The 19,493-nt window shown below is 57.9% G+C and overlaps 1 protein-coding gene across 5 annotated transcripts in view; it reads right to left on the minus strand.

Annotated features, from left to right (window-relative positions):
* The window catches only part of PPARD (peroxisome proliferator activated receptor delta), a 92,037-nt gene that overhangs the window by 8,607 nt on the left and 63,937 nt on the right, over positions 1–19,493 (minus strand). For all 5 annotated transcript variants that reach the window (XM_066359570.1, XM_066359566.1, XM_066359569.1 and 2 more), the window contains one exon: positions 5,229–5,459. In XM_066359570.1, the coding sequence (XP_066215667.1) occupies positions 5,229–5,358 (130 nt within the window). In that variant the 5' untranslated portion in view covers positions 5,359–5,459. The remainder of the gene's footprint in view (positions 1–5,228; positions 5,460–19,493) is intronic.

Genomic DNA, 19,493 nt, shown 5'->3' on the forward strand with positions numbered 1-19,493 from the left:
CACCCTATTACCCACGGAGTCAGCCAGAGCTCTGGACTGAAGAGAAACGCTGGATGAGAGTCCGAGAGGGGCCCCGTCAGGAGAAGCTGCAAACTGGGTGGGAAAACAGGCCCAGGGCAGGGGCGACCTGCAGACGTCCTGCCCCGGGCGGCTAACAGGTGCAGGCTGCCGAACCCGAGAGTGGTCGGGGAGGTCTGGCGGCCTCAGCGGACAGGACAACGGCACCCCCTGCCTGTCCGAGGGAACAAGGAACCACAGTAGCTGATACACAGGCAGAGAGGCGCCTGGGTGAGCAGACGTGCACACGTCTCGCGGGGGGCTCTTGTTTTTGTTTTGTCTTTTTGACAGACAGAGCAAGTCGGAGAGAGGGACAGACAGGGAGAGAGATGAGAGGCATCACCTCATAGCTGCGGCTCCTCAGCTGTTCACTGATTGCTTCTCACCTGTGCCTTGACGAGGGAGGGCTACAGCAGAGCCAGGGACCACGAGGTCGTGTCTATGGTCCCACGGTTAAGCAGCGACCCCTTGCTCAAGCTGGTGAGCCCATGTTCAAGCTGGTGACCTCGGGGTTTCGAACCTAGATCCTCCGTGTCCCAGTCCGATGTTCTATGCCCTGCGCCACCACCTTGTCAGGCGGGGGGCGCTTTTGTTGCGGGGTTATCAGGGATACTGCAGTGGTGGCAGCTTGGGGGTGGATTTTCCAAAGATAAAGGTTCTGTTTCCTCTTTGCTGACCACCTGGCTTAAAGGTTTACTCTCAAATCACCATCACGTCCTCCCTGAGAGTACTGATGGCAGGATGCCCCGCCTCTCGGAACAAGTTCTGGAGGTTCCATCACCTCCCAGGACCCCCTGGTGGTCACTGGGTTCCGAGAGGCCCTCCCCCCCCCGAAAACCCCTGCCCTGGCCCCCCCCCAGCACGTCGAGTGAGGAGACCCTGGGCTTGTGTGAGGGCCGTCTGCCCTGGCCCCCCTCAGCATGTCGAGTGAGGAGACCCTGGGCTTGTGTGAGGGCCGCCTGCCCGCACAGCGCTGTCCACCCGGCCCGGCCCATCCTCTGCTCTCCAGAAACACACTTGCTCACCTGGTGGCCACCACGTGGACCTTAAGCCCTGACCCTGAACTTTACTCCAGCCACAGCCTGCCTGGCCCCCCAGGAGGGAGAGGGAAGCAGCATGCATCAGGCCCCACCGAACGCCCAGCATGTCAGTGTCTGCATGCTGTCAGGATCATCTGCACTTCGGGAGACAGTGATGCCACCAGGTAAAGACGGGGAGACTGACACATGGTGGGACCGGCACGTGAACCCCGCCCTGACTCCCCTGGGAAACGGTGTGTCTGCACCAACCGCACCTCTCTTTAGTGCGTGCCCGCTGTGTGCTAGGCACGCCGCGGACCCATCACACCGTTCATCTCGTGAACCTCAGAACCACCCTTCCCGCAGCTCTTCCTGCCCCCATTTTATAGGCGAGAAAACAGGCTCAGAGGCTAATTAACATGCTGACAGGGCTCTGCTGGTTACTTTTACGTGTCCACTTGGCCAGGCCTTGGTACCTGTAGGACCCAACTTCTGGCCAGACATGTCCTGGTGTCCCCGTGAAGGTGTTCTAGACGTGATTAACATTTGAATCACTCCTCTCCATAGGCCTCCCGAAGGGAGAAGGAATCGTCTCCAGGTGGCGTCTAGACTGGAGCTTCAACATCACTGTCCCTGGATGCTTCCAGCCTGCCGGCCTGTCCTACAGGATGTTGACTTGCCAGCCGTCACAATGGCCTGAGCCGAGTCCTTAAAATAACCCCCCACACTCACTCACACACATCCTACTGGTCTGTGTCTCTAGTCTAGAGAACCATCACACTGCAGAAAAGTGAGATCTGTGTCCACTGGGGCTGACTCCCCCTCTCAGCAGCCCAGTCTCCCGTGCATATAAACACACGTTCATTACCGCTGATCAGTCGTTTGTGATCCTGGTGAATGAGACGCGTCACTGCTGAGGCTGACACTGCCATGGTTCACGGCGTGGACTCGGCGCGCACTAGCCCTCTCACCCAGAAGGTATCAGCCGCACCGTCTTTGATTACAAGGTCGGCACACAGACACTGTTGACCTGACTCCCGTCACGCTGTGTGGCTGGGAGCGCTCCTGCATGTCTCGTCTCCCTGGCTCCGAGCATGCCGCTGGGACAGCTGTGAGGGGCCCGGAGAGGCCGGCCCTGTGTCCCCGCTCTGCTGGCAGAACCCCCCAGGCAGACAGCTTCGGAACTCAGGACCAGTTTACCAGGCAGCCTCCTTCCTTCTGCTGTGCTGTTTGCGTGGGCTGTGGGCTCCTCAGGGCAGCCTCCAGCTCGGCCTTCCACTGACCGGCTCAGGACACCCGCCAGGCGCTGGCTGAGACAGCGGAAGCGCCAGGCCAAGAGGAAGGACACTTCTCTTCCTCGGCCCCACACCGAGACCCCGAGCCCTTTCCTCGGTGTGCCTGGGGTGTCCATCACTGACGCAGCAGGGGACGCAGACAGGAGTGGGCTGTGGCACCAGCGGCCGCTGCCCTGCCCCCGCCCAGGGGAGGGACCTGGGCGCTGAGTGTCCCTGTTGCTGTCCCACCTGCCTCCCTGCAGTGGGGGCGGCTGGCAGGGGGGAGCTGTGCAGAGAGGCGGGTCTGCGCGGGACCTCTGGGCGCTTGGGCACGCTATGTAGCCTTCCTGCTGCTGCAGGCTCGAGCTGCACCCCATCCTTGTGGGTCCTGGGGGCCCCGGGGTCAGAGTCACAGACCCGTGGGTGGGGCAGGGAACCAGCAGGTGCTGAGACCTGGGCCGTGTCCGACAGCACCGTCTGCTCCTCGCCTGGCTGGCCGGGCAGGACGCAGCCTTTGAAGGTGAGGGGACTGGCGCGGAGAGCGCGCCACGGCTCCTAGTGGCTGCCCTGGACGCCTGCCCTGGTCTGTGTGGCCCCAAGACAGGATGAGGCTCTGTCTCTGGCACCCCTCACCTGCTGGCCCTTCCTTTAACCTATTCACGAAAAACAATTTAACTGCTTTTCAGCGTAAGTGAGAGCTGCAGGCTTGTTGGGAGAAACGGCGTACGGCAGCTTAGGACAGACCCTCCCGTCCTGGCCCTGCTCCTCGGGGCCCCCCCTCAGCCTGTGTCTGCTCTCCTAGGCTCCTCCTGGGTACAGGTGGTGTTTTAAACAACAGGATCCCCCATCGTGAGAAACGTACTTCCCGTCAGGACATGCAGACCGACCTTCGCCTCTAGTGGCCAGAGCGTTCCCCAGGACGGCTCTACCACAGGGCACACAGCTCGCTCCCCAGACGGCGCGTTCCCGTCCCTGCGTTTACGGCCAGCGCTGCAGTACACAGGCCACAGGCGTGGACATCGCTGTGCCTGCTGAGCGAGCGTGCGCAGGGGCCACACTCCAGGACGGACTGTGGGATCTGACTCTGTTTTCCTGTCGGGCAGCTTGTCTGGTAGACTTTGTGAGACGTTTTTATAAACTAACGCATTTAATATATGGTGATCGTGTTAAACAACCCCCTCCTGTTTCAATTATTGAACAAGGAGGTCTTTCTACCTCCACGTCACTGATTTACTGATAAACGAAATCTATCAAACATGGGGTGGCTGGGCACACTCTTGCCCAAACGTCTCCCTGTGTGCCCAGTGCCCACCCACGGACCTCCGCGAGATGCCGTTACACGCCCACCTCGCCCTGCGGGTGCGGCCAGGCACCACGCTCTGGTCTGCATGTGAACAGCAGTGCACTGGGGATGGGTCCCCACATGGGTATGCAGAAACCTCAGGGCAGGGCATTCGTCTGCAGGCAAGTTCTCTGTGCCAGGGCCCAGAAGACGTAGGGACGGTGGGCCGGGGCAGGAAGTGAGGCCGCGCATCCCATGTCCTCTCTTCCCTGTCACTCTGTCTGGATGTCCTCAGTGACATCACCTGCTCATCCTTAGCCCCCAGTGTCCTCCCTCTGCATCTAGCCCCTCCTCCCGTCTCAAGGTCAGAACAGGATGTGTTGTCAGTGCTGAGTGACCGACCACCCCCGGCTGACCACTCCTCTCTTCTGAGAAAGGCTGGGCTACCGAAGCCATCCCAGCCACCAGCCAACGGGGGCGGGCTTCCCTCGGGATGCACACCTTCTCCTAGGCCCTGAAATACACGAGCCCACTGAGGTCGTCCCTGGGTGTCGGGTGGGGTCCGAGGGCGGGTGCTGGCTCTCCCCACCCCTCCCCCACCACAGGCCCCGAAGAGGAAGAAATTGCAAAGCCCAGGACCTGCTCTGCAGGTCGAGGGTGCGGGGCTCTTGGGGCCAGGCCCAGGTGGAGCCTGTCTCACCTCAGCAGCCCCCCGCGCCCCCTAACTCTTAACTCTGACACGTCCACCTTCTTCTACCCACGCAGGCACAGGGGCCCGAGCCGTCCTTACAATGACGGGACAGGCCCGCTCCTCTGCCCCGGATCATCCCCGGGGGCCAGGCCTCTGTCAGCTGAAACCAGCAGCGAGAACAGGATGTCCCCCGCTCCTGCAGCAGGTCCTGACCGAGTCCCCAAGGGAAGGGCCAGGGTCAGCTGGACACGCGGGCGCTCAGGGGCAGGGGACGGGGGAAGCTGGGAAGAAGCGCTGGGCAGGGGACGCCAGGGGCTGGAGCAGTGGGTGTGGGTGCCCTGGACGGTGGGTACAAGGCCACGACGACGAGGATGGTGATGAAGATGGGGCGGAAGCACAAGAGAACAACGTCTACACTGCTGCTGACAGCGGGCAGTGAAGGGGAGCCGAGAGCAGGGGGCTGAAGCACAACAGCAGTGTCAGTCCGCTAACTGCCCGTGTTTACACCTAACGCCAGTGCACCCAGCGATGTGTGCCATCAGCACCGACTCAGCGGGGCTGTGTTTTGAACGATCCTCACATTCACAGGTGCAGTGATCTTTCTGGCGTGTGGTTACTGCAGACAGATCCCACCCCCGTGGCAGTGGCCGTGGAGAAATGACGACATGCATGGCACGTGCCGGTTCAGGTGGGTCCCACAGAAGTGTGGGTCTGTGTCCCCTGCGATCCCGCTGCTTTAGAGAGAGACGTGATGAACGGGCCCAGGGTCCTGCAGCGGGTGAGCAGCACACGGGCGAGAGCCTGGGCCGTGTGGCTCCAGCCCTCACCCACGCCACGACCCCACGCTCCCACGATGCTGCCTGCAGAAGGCGGCTCTCCGTCCGCCAGCCGCGCCCCCTCCTCACCTGCGTAGCTGCTGGAAGGAAGCTCGTGCTCTGGTCCCCCGTTGAGCCCGGGGGCTCCCTGAGTCTCTGCCACTTCCGCTTTCTCCTCCTCTTCCCGGACCTCAGGGGCTTCCTCCCGCGGCTGCTCCATGGCTGACGTCCCCTCGGCGCCACGCCTGCAGGCCCGGTCATAGCTCTGGCATCATCTGGGTCTGAGCACAGATGGACCTCTACAGGGCAGTTCCTGTCAGCCTGGCGGAGGGGAGACAGGAAGAGGCTGGGGAGGCCATGGAAGGGAGCAGGGGTGCGGCGGGTGGGGCACGGAGGAGGACCCCCGTCTGGGGCAGCCCAGGTGGGGCACGGAGGAGGGCCCCCGTCTGGGGCAGCCCAGGTGGGGCACGGAGGAGGACCCCCGTCTGGGGGTAGCCCAGGTGGGGCACGGAGGAGGACCCCCGTCTGGGGCAGCCCAGGTGGGGCACGGAGGAGGACCCCCGTCTGGGGGTAGCCCAGGTGGGGCACGGAGGAGGACCCCCGTCTGGGGCAGCCCTGGTGGGGCACGGAGGAGGGCCCCCGTCTGGGGGTAGCCCAGGTGGGGCACGGAGGAGGACCCCCGTCTGGGGCAGCCCAGGTGGGGCACGGAGGAGGACCACGTCTGGGGTAGCCCAGGTGGGGCACGGAGGAGGACCCCCGTCTGGGGGCAGCCCAGGTGGGGCACGGAGGAGGACCACGTCTGGGGTAGCCCAGGTGGGGCACGGAGGAGGGCCCCTGTCTGGGGGTAGCCCAGGTGGGGCACGGAGGAGGACCCCCGTCTGGGGCAGCCCAGGTGGGGCACGGAGGAGGACCCCCGTCTGGGGTAGCCCAGGTGGGGCACGGAGGAGGACCCCCGTCTGGGGCAGCCCAGGTGGGGCACGGAGGAGGGCCCCCGTCTGGGGGTAGCCCAGGTGGGGCACGGAGGAGGGCCCCCGTCTGGGGGTAGCCCAGGTGGGGCACGGAGGAGGACCCCCGTCTGGGGCAGCCCAGGTGGGGCACGGAGGAGGACCACGTCTGGGGACAGCCGGGCTCCCCACGCCCCGCAGTGCTACCCCATGGCCTCCACGCCTTACATCAGTCACTTCCCTCCCTCCCGCCCTCCGCCCGCCTGGCTCCTGCGGCAGGCCCGCGGGGTTCAGAGCAGTCCCCATCAGCCAGGCAGGGTGACAGGCCTGTGACACCCTTCCCCGCCTCCTCTGCTGCATCCTGGTTTTTGAGCCCCAGTCGACAGGAGACACAGGAGAACGACCTGAGGGGCTTTTGAAACTTTCTGATGCTCCAGTCCTGACACCCTGACAGGCACCCACGGCCAGCCCCCACGCTGTCCCCACCGGCACACAGGCCCCAGCACCACTGTCTGAAGCAGCCGTTGTGCAGGGCGACTTCAGGTACGCGGAAGAGACACGGCCTCGCCGGCCTCGCTCGCAGCCGGCAGGTCTGCAGCCAGACCCCAGTGAGAGCCATCAGGCGAAGGGGATGCACTGCCCCAAAGGTGGGTAATAGATGGTGACCGCCAGGCCTACATCACCTGGGGGGAGACAGTTCCAGCCTCAACAGCTAAGACATTGTCCACAAATGCCAGCCAGAGGCGGCAAGGTCCAGAGGTGTCATGGGAGCTGTCCGGCAGGGGACAGTGCAGGGAGGCCCTGAGAGTGGGTGGACGCTGGCCAGGGGACACGGCATGGCCCTCCTGTTGGGGATACAGCCCGAGAAGGACTTGGAGGCAGCGCAGTGAAGAGCGGTGTGGAGTCCTGCTGGCTGGGAGTGGGGTGGGGGGGCGGAGGACTTGGAGGGATGCCTGGGAGGGGGCTCTCTCCGGGCACATGCGCTGCCATGCCCCGGCCCTGCGAGGGGGGACGAGGTCTGTGCTACGTCAGTGCAGACCTGCACGATCAGGAGCGGAAGACACCTGCTTCAGGGAGACTGGCATCTGTGGGACCCCTCATCTCTGACGTCCTCCGGGCAGCTCAAACTCGGCCTGTCCCAACAGAGCCCTGCCTCCCCCAAACCCGCCTCCTCTGCAGTCCCTGCCCCAGAGAGCCACACGCCCTGGACCCAGCTATCGAGGCCGGAGGCAGAAGCCCTCTGAGCCCCCCTCCTGCTCCAGCCTGCGAGCTCAGCTGCACTGGAACCACTGGGAGTTTCTGGGCCCTTCCCTAGAGGGCCTCATCTGACTGGTCTGGGGCGTAGCGTGGACATCAGTATTTTTATTTTTCATTCCCCGAGGACTGTAATCGTTCCTTCTCATCAAGCCTTCGTCTTCCTGTTGGACTGGCACAATAACCCGAGCTGGTCTCCTAGAGGCAGTTTGGAAATCAGCCCTAGAGTCTAAGAGCTGGGGAACTGGCACTCTGCAGGGACGGGGGCCTCCTTGGTGATGTGACAGCCACAGGAAGGGATTCAGTTCACCAAAGAGACCATGACACCCCAAGGAAGGAGCACCGAGAGCAACGCACGGCAGTGGCCGGAGGCGGGAGGGACGCAGGACAGCCTGGCGTCTCGGAGCCAAAGGCAGGGCCGTCTTTGGGGGCAGGGGGCCGACCGCTCAGCTGTGGCAGTTTGCGGGGTGATAGACGGAAACCACCGGATTCGGGGACTGTGAGGCCATCCGTGACCTCGTGAGACAAGCTTCAGCCGAGTGCATGTGCGGGGGAGGCTGGGCTCTGAAGAAGCCGTTGCAGCAAGGAGGCTGGGACCGCGGGGGTTAGCCGCTCGGTGACCACGTCAGGGAAGGAAAGGCACACAAGCACGCTAGACCGAGAAACGGCAAAGCCAGGCCGGGGGTTTCAGGATAGAAAGAACTCAGATAAGCTACAGCCGAGGAGAGGTGTGACGAGGGGGTCGGGGAGGTTCAGGGGGAAGCCCGGGCACAGGACTGCTGGGGCCCAGGATACAAAGAAGTATCACAGCAGTGTGTGTGTGTGTGTGTGTGTGTGTGTGTGTGTGTGTGTAGGGGGGGGAAGCACACGTGTGTGTGTGTGTGTGTGTAGGGGGAAGCACACGTGTGTGTGTGTGTGTGTAGGGGGGAAGCACACGTGTGTGTGTGTGTAGGGGGAAGCACACGTGTGTGTGTGTAGGGGGGAAGCACACGTGTGTGTGTGTGTGTGTAGGGGGAAGCATACATGTGTGTGTGTGTGTGTGTAGGGGGAAGCACACGTGTGTGTGTGTGTGTAGGGGGGAAGCACACGTGTGTGTGTGTGTAGGGGGGAAGCACACATGTGTGTGTGTGTGTGTGTAGGGGGGAAGCACACGTGTGTGTGTGTGTGTGTGTGTGTGTGTGTGTGTGTGTGTAGGGGGGAAGCACACGTGTGTGTGTGTGTGTGTGTGTGTGTGTGTGTGTGTGTGTGTAGGGGGGAAGCACACACACGTGGACTGGCCTAGCTCTGAGCACAGAAGACGGGACTTGAAGAAAGCAGAGGGCTGGGTGGAACCACTTTGGCAAACAGGACAGGGAGTTAGCTGGAAAGAACAAGAGCTACAATAATTGAAACAGTGTGGCACTGTCCATGAAGAGACAATAGATGAAAGAGAATACAAAAGTCCTAAGCATGCCAACACATATGGAACTCCTCGAATATGCTGTAAAGACAGCACTTCAATCCAAGGGAAAAGGACCCTTCAATAAATGGTACACGCCGGGACCTGTGAGCAGCTAGCTGTCTAGATACCAAGACAAGGCCCGAATAAATAAAAGATTTTAGAGTTAAAACAAACATACACGAACTATACAAACAGTCTTGAGACGGGGAAAGGACTAAGAATGACTCTAAACCCATAAATCTTTACGGGTTAAAAGATTAAGGGAAACATTAATAAATTTCATTTCAAAAATAACCCCAAACTTTCTACACGATAAAAAAAAAAAACCATTAGAAGAAAAAACAAAGAAACAAACAGGTAATAAATTGAGAAAAATATCTGCGACTCTTATCAGAAAAAGGGTCAATTTCTCCCAAATAGTTCCTAAAAATTAATAAGCAAAAGACCAGCAATCCAACAGTAAAATGGGCCAAGAATATAAAAAACATATATGCAGACCAGGAATACTTTGGCTTCTACGTGTATGAAAAGATGCTCAACATCGTTCATAGATAGGGAACTGCAAATCAAAAAAACACTGAACTACACTTTTCACTGTCAGATGCCAGCACAGCCTCTACAGAGGCTAACCGGGCCACAGCTACCCAAATTCCAGGTACCTGTTCCCTCTGACCCAGAAACACCTCTTCTGGGTGGTTGACCTAAGCCACACTTCCGCTTGCGCAAAACGACACAGCAGATAACACCATGTATCCACACAGATTACTCATAACAGTACTATCTGACTAGTGAGAGGTGGGGAACCAACTAAAGGTTCATTCACAAGGGACTTACTAAATAAACTGTGATACAGAAAACATGGAATTCTATGCAACCCCACAGAGAACGATGCCGTTATGAACTGGGAACAGAAGTCAAATACACACGGAAAAATGCCAAAGGTAGTAAGAGAGCGTAAATAGAATGTACGATTGCCAAATGGCCACAGCAGAACGGGAAGACTTAGGAGAAGCATGTGGAATCCTAGCGCTCTGACCGGCGGCCAACGCAGCCCTGGAAGGCCCACTCCAGGGTCCGTTGGGTGAAAAATTAAAGGCCTGTTTTACCAGGTTCCTAGTGCACACGGCTGCACACGTCCTGAGTGAAAGGCAGTATGAGGACGCTTAGCTAAAGAAGAGAGCGGACTGTGGGGAGGAGGCTGGTGACAACACTGGCAAAGGGATCTGGCAATCACCAGAGCAGTCTGAGACTGTTGTGGCATTTGTTAAACTGGAAAATGAGCTATTATCCAAACAGTGAGGACCAGAGAGACACTGAATCTTCATGTTGCATGGAATGAGAAGTCTGGAGGTGAAGGCGGCATGGGCGGAGGAGGGAAGAGGCACCCAGCCAGGCCGACGGCTGAGGGCCACCGGAGGTTCCCAGGAGTAGGACCAAGAGGACACGCAGCAGGTGACGGGGGTCAGACAATGTGACACCTGAGAGCCAGGCGCACTGGCCACAGGGTACGTGGAATGAGACTGATCAGAACAAACTGTTTGGGGATGCGTGGACCTGGGGTGTCGTGGACATGTGGAGATGCACACCAGGCTGGGTGACGAGAGCCAGTGAGAGGGGACAGGAAGATTTGGGGGTTCCCTTGGCAGACAGAAACTACCACACTGCCTTCTTCTATAGGTACTTGACAAAGTGTTTTCTCACACACCCCCTCCGATGCCCTGAGTGACCCTGGGAGACGGGGCGGAGCTCAGTATCAGGACTGAGTCCTGGAGGGAGGAGCAGGGGGGACTGAGCCCTCACTCCACGCCCGGCACCTGCAGGGCACAGCACACACAGGCTCTGCTCCGTCCTCACATGGCCTCACATGGCCCCACACGGCCCCGCACAGTCAGCCTTGTGAGCTCCCCTGGGCAGCTGAGGGAAGGGACAGGAAGCCCAGGCCTGCCGGGCCGACCTGCTGTCTCTGTGACACACCAGAGGATGAAGCCAATGACCAGGGGTTTTGGACACGACGGAGTACGAGCCTGGCTGGGCCGGGACAAGCCTCAGCGTCTGCTTCCACACTGGCTGGTTGGTGTTTCACCAGGACCTGGGTCACGGTTCTCAGTCTCTGCGGGTGCCCATGGCTTGCTCCCTGGGATCAAATATGGCTCTGGGCTCTGGCTAGAGTTTTGGATTTGGGGTCAGGGTTCCTGGATTCCAGGTGATTGTTCCTCCCCAGCCTGGAGTTGTCTCTTCTGGCTGTGAGCTCTTACAGACAGACACCAGCTGCGGGGCTGGGGGTGCGGGGGCGGGGGGCGTCCCTTGGGATGGTTCACATTTAGACGCCGCCACTGCGCTGCGCCCGTGCCTGCGTTCTGCCAGGAGCCGCCCATGTCCACACAGCCCTGCCTGTTCCCTCCGCGGCCGAGGGCTACCCGCCCCACCACTGTACCAGCCTGTCAGGCCAGGAGCTCCTCGGACACCCCCTTCCCGACTAGGCCCAGTGCACAGGCTGCAACTCCGCAGGGAGCCCACCTGCCATCACCCTCGCAGCGAAGCCTATTCTCCCCCTGCAGGCCTGGCGCCAGGTGTAACTTCCCCGTGGCCGAGAAACCCTGGTTTCACCATGGCCCCCCACCCACCGCACTGGGCAAAGCCAGAAGCTCTGATCAGGCCACAGTTGCGCCCACTTAGGAGGCTGGCGCTGTCCTCAGACAGGACAAGGGTCCTGTGGCCAGCACGAGGACGGCCTGCGCTGCTGCCCCTGGGGGCCAAAGGAGAGTCTCTAGCAAAAGAATTCTTTGCAAAACAGATGCCTGGGCTGCTCTGATTCTGGTGTGCACAAATGCGCACACACGCACGCACAGCACACACGTGCTCAGTGCTCCCAGGCCAAGACCCACTCCCTCACCCTAAGAAGGAACTCAGGCCCTCTGGGAGCCACAGTGGGGGAGGGCCACGACTCCACTCATTCCCACGGGGCAGGGAAGTTTCCCGGGCGGAGCGAGTGCGCAGCTTAACATCTTAACCTCGGTGACCGAGAGCTCTGAGCGGCCCAGGTGGCCGGAGCAACAACGCAACCGGGGCCCTAAACCTTCCCGCCAAGTCCAGCTCAGGAAACGAAGCGCTCCTGACACCTGCACACTGGCCGGTGTGTACCAAGCGGGGTCAGTGATGTGCCAGGGCCCCAGCCGCCACGTGGCGCGGCTGGAGCAGAGCCTCAGACTCGTCACGTCCATCACAGTGGTACCCGCGTCCACGCCAGGGCACACAACACACCAGGCCTGTGTATACACATGCATCTCCTCACCACCACCCTGAGTCAGGTGCTATCCCAGCCCCGTTTAACCGGTGAGGAAACCACGGAGCAGGGCTCGAGCCCACGCAGGTGGGTGAGGCCCTGTCACTGTGCCGCGCACCTCAAGTGCGGTGCCGGTGAAGCCGGACTGGAGGCTGGCACGCCCCGCCCAGCCTGGGCCCCAGGGCTCTAGAAGCTGCTGAGACTCGGTCGAGAGCCATCACCCCTGGAACCTCAGTCCAGCTGCCGGCTGCTACCTGTTTCTGTCAGGAACACCCTGGTCAAAGCCCTCTGGACTGTCCCCGCCAGCAGGGAGCCACCGTGTGCTGAAGACGGCCCTGGGCCCTGGGCCGCGGCACCTTCACCAGCCCGTTTGGCTCACCCATGCTCCCACGTCATGTCACTCCCTGAACAGGGACGCTCAGCTGGCCTCTCCCGGTGGCTGCCCCTCTATGGGCTGAGGCCAACCCCTTCAGGCCCCTGCCCCTCCTCCTCAGGAAGCTCGCCTTCCTTCGCTAGCTCCATCTGCCCCTCCGGCCACAGCCCCGGCCCCGGCCTGCAGCTCCACAGCCCCCGTCACGGGGTTGGAGGTCCCCCGGACGGCGCCCTCCATTCTTGCTGAGGTAGGGCCCCAGCATCTGGCACAGCGCCTGGCATTCAGTGGGTGCTCAACAGACACTTGATGAATGAATAACCAGACTGAAAACAGTAACACCTGCCATGCTGCAATCAGTTGTGGCATCCGCCCCTGGGTCGATTCTCCTGTGTGACTGCCTGCCTTGAGGTGCAGGGCTCCACGGAAGTACTTCACTGCTGCCAGCCCGGCCTGGGCCCCTCCCTCTCGGGGGTCGGGGAAGACACTCACCCCACAGCATCTCTCAGCCCTAAAACTGGGGTGACACTGCCTAACCCGAGGAGCTGTTGTAAGGATTAAATAGCCACACAGCACCTGCTCGCCAGTGCTGGGGACACAGTGTGTCCCACCGAGAGGAACTGTAGCTGCTGCTATTGTCATCGCTGGCGGCTCATTTTATTTTTTATTTATTTATTTTTTTGTGACAGAGACAGAAAGAAACAGAGAGGGACAGATAGGGACAGACAGAAAGGGAGAGAGACGAGAAGCATCAATTCTTTGTTGCGACACCTTAGTTGTTCATTGATTGCTTTCTCATATGTGCCTTGACTGGGGGGCTACAGCAGAGCGAGTGACCCCTTGCTCGAGCCAGCGACCTTAGGCTTCAAGCCAGCGACCTTTGGGCTCAAGGTGGTAAGCCTGCACTCAAACCAGATGAGCCCGCGCTCAAGCTGGTGACCTCGCGGTTTTGAACCTGGGTCCACTGTGTCCCATTCCGATGCTCTGTGCCACCACCTGGTCAGGTGCTGTCAGCTCATTTTAGGGGACTGTGCGCAGCGAGTGCTATTCCAGGTCCAGAAATGCACCAGCCTACTGCATTCCAGGACCAGTACAAACATAATTCCCCAACTTCCTGCCTTACAATCAGCTGTGGCAACAGAGGACGGACAGGGAGCTCCCTACCCAGGCCCAGGCTGCGCTGTTCAGAGAAAGGAGTCCAGATCCTCCTCTGCCTCTCCCTCCCTGCCCCCTCCTCCCTCACCCCCCCATTCTCCTCCATGGCAGGGCAAGAGGGTCAGCAGCCTCCGGATAAAGGGCAGAGCTGTCCCACGTCCCTGGCGGGTGCTTTCAGGCTGGGCAGTGCGGGAGGCCACGAGAGAATGGCCTGGCTGACCCTCTCCCAAGCTTTCCAATCAATCATTAATCCGGGCGCTGACCCAGTGCCCTGGTTTCCCAGACAGGCACCTCCCGGAGCTGTGCTCCCCACTGCTGAGGCAGGCCGCCCCAGTCCCCTCAAGGCACCCCAGAGCCCAATGGCTCCAGCTCCGCAGTGCACCCCCAAGCACGGCCTGGGGGCCAGTTTCCTTCAGAGAGTGCTAGACCCTGAGAAGTGACACCCAGCAGGCCATGCTGCCCCTCACATTCTACAATTCCTCCAATCCCACCCACAGCCAGCCCTGCAGCCCGCTGGAGTGGGGCTGACCCAAACTAAAGGGAAAAGCCTGACCCCAGGGAGCCGCTGAGAACGTGCCCCGAGAGGAGATCGGAGGGGGTGGCCGGCCTTGGCCTCCTGAGAGGGAACGAGACTGACCAGCCCAGGAGAAACAGGACGCGGTTGGAGGGGAAGGGCACACAAGGGGCCTTCAGGGCTGAGTGACTTCTGAGCCCCCTGAGGACAGATGAGACAAAGAAGAACCCTGCAGCCAAGCCAGGGTCACTCAGTTCTGTCTAGGAGAAACTGTCGCTCCTAGATTCAAGCTTCACCTGACAGTGTTCATGTCCTCTGACCTTGTAATTCCCCTCCTAGAAAAATGTACCAGGCTGTTCAATGCAGTGTTATTTATAATCATGAAATAAATTTTTATAATAATGAAGAATAACAGAAATGACTCAATGTTCAATAATAGAGGAATGGTTAAATAAATGAGAGCACCCCTAGAAAACGGAGTATTATCCAGCCATAGACTGTTTCCCTAGACTATTTATTTTCCATAGACTATTCAGTAAACTTAAATGGAAATTAGCAGAACTAAATTATACAGCAAAAATCCCATAAAAAAGACCAGAGAAAGAATGAAAGTAAGTGCCCGTGTATGAATGGGTAAGTGATTTACTGGTTTTGTTTTTTTCCCTTCTTTTCTAACTGAGAAGAGGGGAGATAGACAGACTCCTGCAAGCACCCTCACAGGGATCCACCCAGCAGCCCCGGTCTGGGGCCCATGCTCTGCCCTTCTGGGGCCACGCTCACAGCTGAGCTATTTTTGGCGGGTGAGGCAGATGCTCCATGGAGCCATCAGTGCCCGGGGCTGATGTGCTCGAACCACTCATACCAGGGCTGCGGGAGGAGGCGACAGGGAGAGAGAAGGGGAAGGGGAGGGGTTGGAGAAGCAAGTGGTCACTTCTTCTGCGTGCCCTGACCAGGAATTGAACCTGGGATGTCCATACACTGGGCCAACACTCTACCGCTGAGCCAACCAGCCAGGGCGTGACTTCCTGTGTTTCTGTCACTGTGCTTCTTACGCTTTCTGTGCTCCACAGGTAGCAGCATCCTCACCTCACTTGACCCAGCAGAGCACATGGCACGCTGCTGAACCCTTCCTCCTTTAGCCTCGTCCTCACCAGACTCCAGGTTTCCCGCTGCCTTACCGGCTACCCCTTGGCAAGCATTTTGCTGGTGCCAGTGAGCCATTTCCTTCCCGGTCTCTTAGACTTAGGGTCTCTGTCATCCTGTACGCCCTCCCTGCATGACCTTAAGCTGGCTCGTGGCGTTCCACACCTTCACTATGCTGATGGCTCCCACATTTACCTCTCTCTCCAGTCCCAGCTTCTCCCACACCCCCATGTGGAGGCCCAAGGTATCACAAGTCCAACATCCAAAAGCCCTTGACTCGCCCCACCCCCCAACATCTTTCCTACCTCAGTAGATGTCAGAGTCAGCAAATCCTGTTGGCTCTGCCTTCAATAAATACCCAGAGTCTAATCCCTTCCCATCACCTCCCTGGCTAGGAGCCCGCTCCAGGCCTCACCACCTCTCGCCTGGATTACAGCAACAGCCTGCTAGCTGGCCTCCCTGCTACGGCTCCACTCCCTGCGCTCCACACAGCAGCTAGTGCTCCTTGCGGTCAGATTCTGTCCCTCCACGACCACATCCCTCCAGGAGTGGCCTGCCTCTCTTTCCACAGGCCTGCGAGGCCCTCCAGCACGGCCCCTGCCCACTCCCCCTTCCCGGTATACCAGGCGCCGGGCACACGGCCCCCCTGCCAGTCTGGAGCACAGCAGGCTGCTCTGCTGCAGGGCCTCTGCAGCCGAGACTGTCCCTCTAGTGCAGGGGTCGGGAACCTATGGCTTGCGAGCCAGATGCGGCTCTTTTGATGGCTGTATCTGGCTCACAGACAAATCTTTAATGAAAAAATAATGTTAACAATATAAAACATACTCATGTATTACATACAATCCATTCATTTCCTACCGCTCATGTTCATGGTTGCGGGTGGCTGGAGCCAATCACAGCTGTCCTCCGGGACAACACCAAATTTTTATTGGATAATGCATAATGTACAGGGGTCGTTGTATGGTTCTCACGGAATTACATTTTAAAGTATGTGGCGTTCATGGCTCTCTCAGCCAGAAAGGTTCCCGACCCCTGCTCTAGTGTACACGGCTGGCTGCCTCCCCTCCTCGGGGCTCGGGCACTTCCAGTTCCCTCTCCGCTTCACTTTCTCTGTCTCTCACCACTACCTGGAATAGTATTCATGCGTGCGTGCGTGCGTGTTGTGTGGGTACATGCACACACGCATACATACGTGTATATGCCCGTATATGGGGGAGTTGTTTTGGGGTTTTTTTTGGGTTCTTTTGTTTGTTTGGGGTTTTTTTTGACAGAGGCAGGGAGAGAGAGAGAGAAAGAGAGACAGGAACATTAAGCTGTGCTCCAGAACTACGCACCAACCAACTATCTGGCCAGGGCTTAACTTTTAAAAATTTATTTATTGTAAGAGACAGAGAGAGGAAGGGAGAGGGAGGGGATGGGGGAAGGGAAGCATTCATTTGGTGTTCCACTCAGCCGTGCATGAATTGGTTGCTTCCTATGTGTGTCCTGACCGGGGATCAAACCCACAACCTTGTCGTTTTGGGACGATGCTCTTAAACTCGTTTGTTTACTGCTTGTGTCTCCCCAAAAGAATATAAACCCCATGAGGCAGATTTTCACATGATAGATTCATATCCTTGTCTTAGAGGAGTGACTGGCAGACAGTAATTATTCAATAAGTATTTGCTGACAAGGATGGTTCAACCTACCTAAATCGATCAATGTAATACACCACATCAACACAACAAAAGACAAAAATCATATTCTATCAATAGATGCAGAAGAGGCATTAGATAAGATACATCCATCGATGTTTACCTCTCAAAATGGGTATAGAAGGAAAGTACCTCAACATACTAAAGGCCATATATGACAAACCCTCAGCCAACATACTATATACTAAATGGTGAAGGCTTTCCCTCTAAAATCAGAACAAGACAAAGCTGCCCAATCTCTCCACTCTTTCCCCCCCTTTTTTTACAGAGACAGAGAGAGAGTCAGAGAGAGGGATAGACAGGGACAGACAGACAGGAACGAAGAGAGATGAGAAGCATCAATCATCAGTTTTTCGTTGTGACACCTTAGTTGTTCATTGATTGCTTTCTCATATGTGCCTTGACCGTGGGCCTTCAGCAGACCGAGTAATCCCTTGCTCGAGCCAGTGACCTTGGGTCCAAGCTGGTGAGCTTTGCTCAAACCAGATGAGCCCGCGCTCAAGCTGGTGACCTCAGGGTCTCAAACCTGGGTTCTCCACGTCCCGGTCTGATGCTCCATCCACTGCGCCACCACTTGGTCAGGCTCCACTTTTTTTTTTTTTTTAATTTGTTTTAGAGAGAAGAGAGAGAGAGAAGAGGGGCAGGAGCAGGAAGCATCAACTCCCATATGTGCCTTGACCAGGTAAACCCACAGTTTCAAACTGGAACCATAAAAACCCTCAAATAGCCAAAGCAATCCTGAGAAAAAGAATGGAGCCAGAGGTATCACACTCCCTGACCTCAAATTACACTGCAGAGCCACAATAGATCATCTTTAAAACAGCACGGTAATGGCAGAAAACCAGACACACAGACCAACAGAACAAAATCAAGAGCCCAGAAATGCCTGACCTGTGGTGGCGCAGTGGATAAAACGTCAATCTGAAATGCTGAGATCACAGGTTCGAAACCCTGGGTGTGCCTGGTCAAGGCACATATAAGAAGCAATCAATGAACAACTAAAGTGGAGTATCTTGGTCAGTGGCCAAGACATGGAAACAACCATGGTGTCCCTCGACAGAGGACTGGATAAAGATGATGTGGTGGGCCCTGGCCGGTTGGCTCAGTGGTAGAGCGTCGGCCTGGCGTGCAGAAGTCCCGGGTTCGATTCCCGGCCAGGGTACACAGGAGAGGCTCCCATCTGCTTCTCCACCCCTCCCCCTCTCCTTCCTCTCTGTCTCTCTCTTCCCCTCCCGCAGCCAAGGCTCCACAGGAGCAAAGATGGCCCGGGCGCTGGGGATGGCTCCTCGGCCTCTGCCCCAGGCGCTAGAGTGGCTCTGGTCGCAATAGAGCGTCGCCCCCTGGTGGGCGTGCCGGGTGGATCCCGGTCGGGCGCATGCGGGAGTCTGTCTGACTGTCTCTCCCCGTTTCCGGCTTCAGAAAAATACAGAAAAAAAAAAGAAAGATGTGGTGCATCTATACAATGGAACACCACTCAGCCATAAGAAATGATGACACAGCACCATTTATGACAACAAGGATGGACCTTGAGAACATTATACTTAGTGAAATAAGCAAATCAGAAAAAGCTAAGAACTGTATGATTTCACACATAAGTGGGATATAAAAACAAGACTCATGAACACAGACAGAAATGAAGTGGTTACCAGGGGGAGGGGGGCAGAGGGGAGTAAAGAGGGACAAATATAGATGACAGAAAATGATCTGACTTTGGGTGATAGCACACAATACAATCAACAATTCAAATGCTATAGAAATGTTTACCTGAAACCTAGGTACTCTTACTGATCAGTGTCACCCCATTAAGTTTCATTTTATAACTAAAAATTTACAAAAATACCTGCTGAATAAATGAATAATATTTATCATTGAAAAGAGAGGTCTATTGGTGGACCAGCCTGAAGTAGCCCGGAAAGATGAGCCGTCCTCCGGACTCAGTTTTCCAGGGCATCCCAGCTGCTCTTCAGACTGTAATCTCATCAGGATTACAACGCAGAGCAGGGGACAGGAGGCAGGGAGTCCACAGGCGCCTCGGGGAGGCAGTTCATTTGTCTTGGACGGAGTCTGGGGCACGCCTGCCCCGCTTTGACTCTATAATCCCCTCTCTGAGCTGCCTTCGGGTAGTAAGTGCTCAGCGGCAGGAGCCTGGGTCATTCACAGGACTTGGCTCTTCTCGGGCCAGGGGTGGGAGGTGGTGACAGGTCCTCAGGTGCTTGGAAAGTGTTTACACTTCACTCAGCCAGGGAGGAAGATAAGACCAGCACCTGCAACCACCCAGGGGAAGGCTGCAGGCGCGGAAGGGAAGGAGGTGGCCGTGCTGAGGAGGTGGGAAGGGCCCTGCTGCAGGCCTGGCGGAAGGGAAGGAGGTGGCCGTGGTGAGGAGGTGGGAAGGCCCTGCTGCAGGCCTGGCGGAAGGTTCAAGGCCAAGGAGAGCTGGCTGATCCAGAAATGATCTTAAAAGTAAAATACGCTCACTAGAGAAAACAATGAAGTCAAGAAGCAGATTATTTTTGGAACACAGACTGAGGGGGGCATTCCAGGAAGGGGACACGCTCCG

Source organism: Saccopteryx leptura, chromosome 1, assembly GCF_036850995.1.
Source record: "Saccopteryx leptura isolate mSacLep1 chromosome 1, mSacLep1_pri_phased_curated, whole genome shotgun sequence".
NCBI classification, from domain to species: domain Eukaryota; kingdom Metazoa; phylum Chordata; class Mammalia; order Chiroptera; family Emballonuridae; genus Saccopteryx; species Saccopteryx leptura.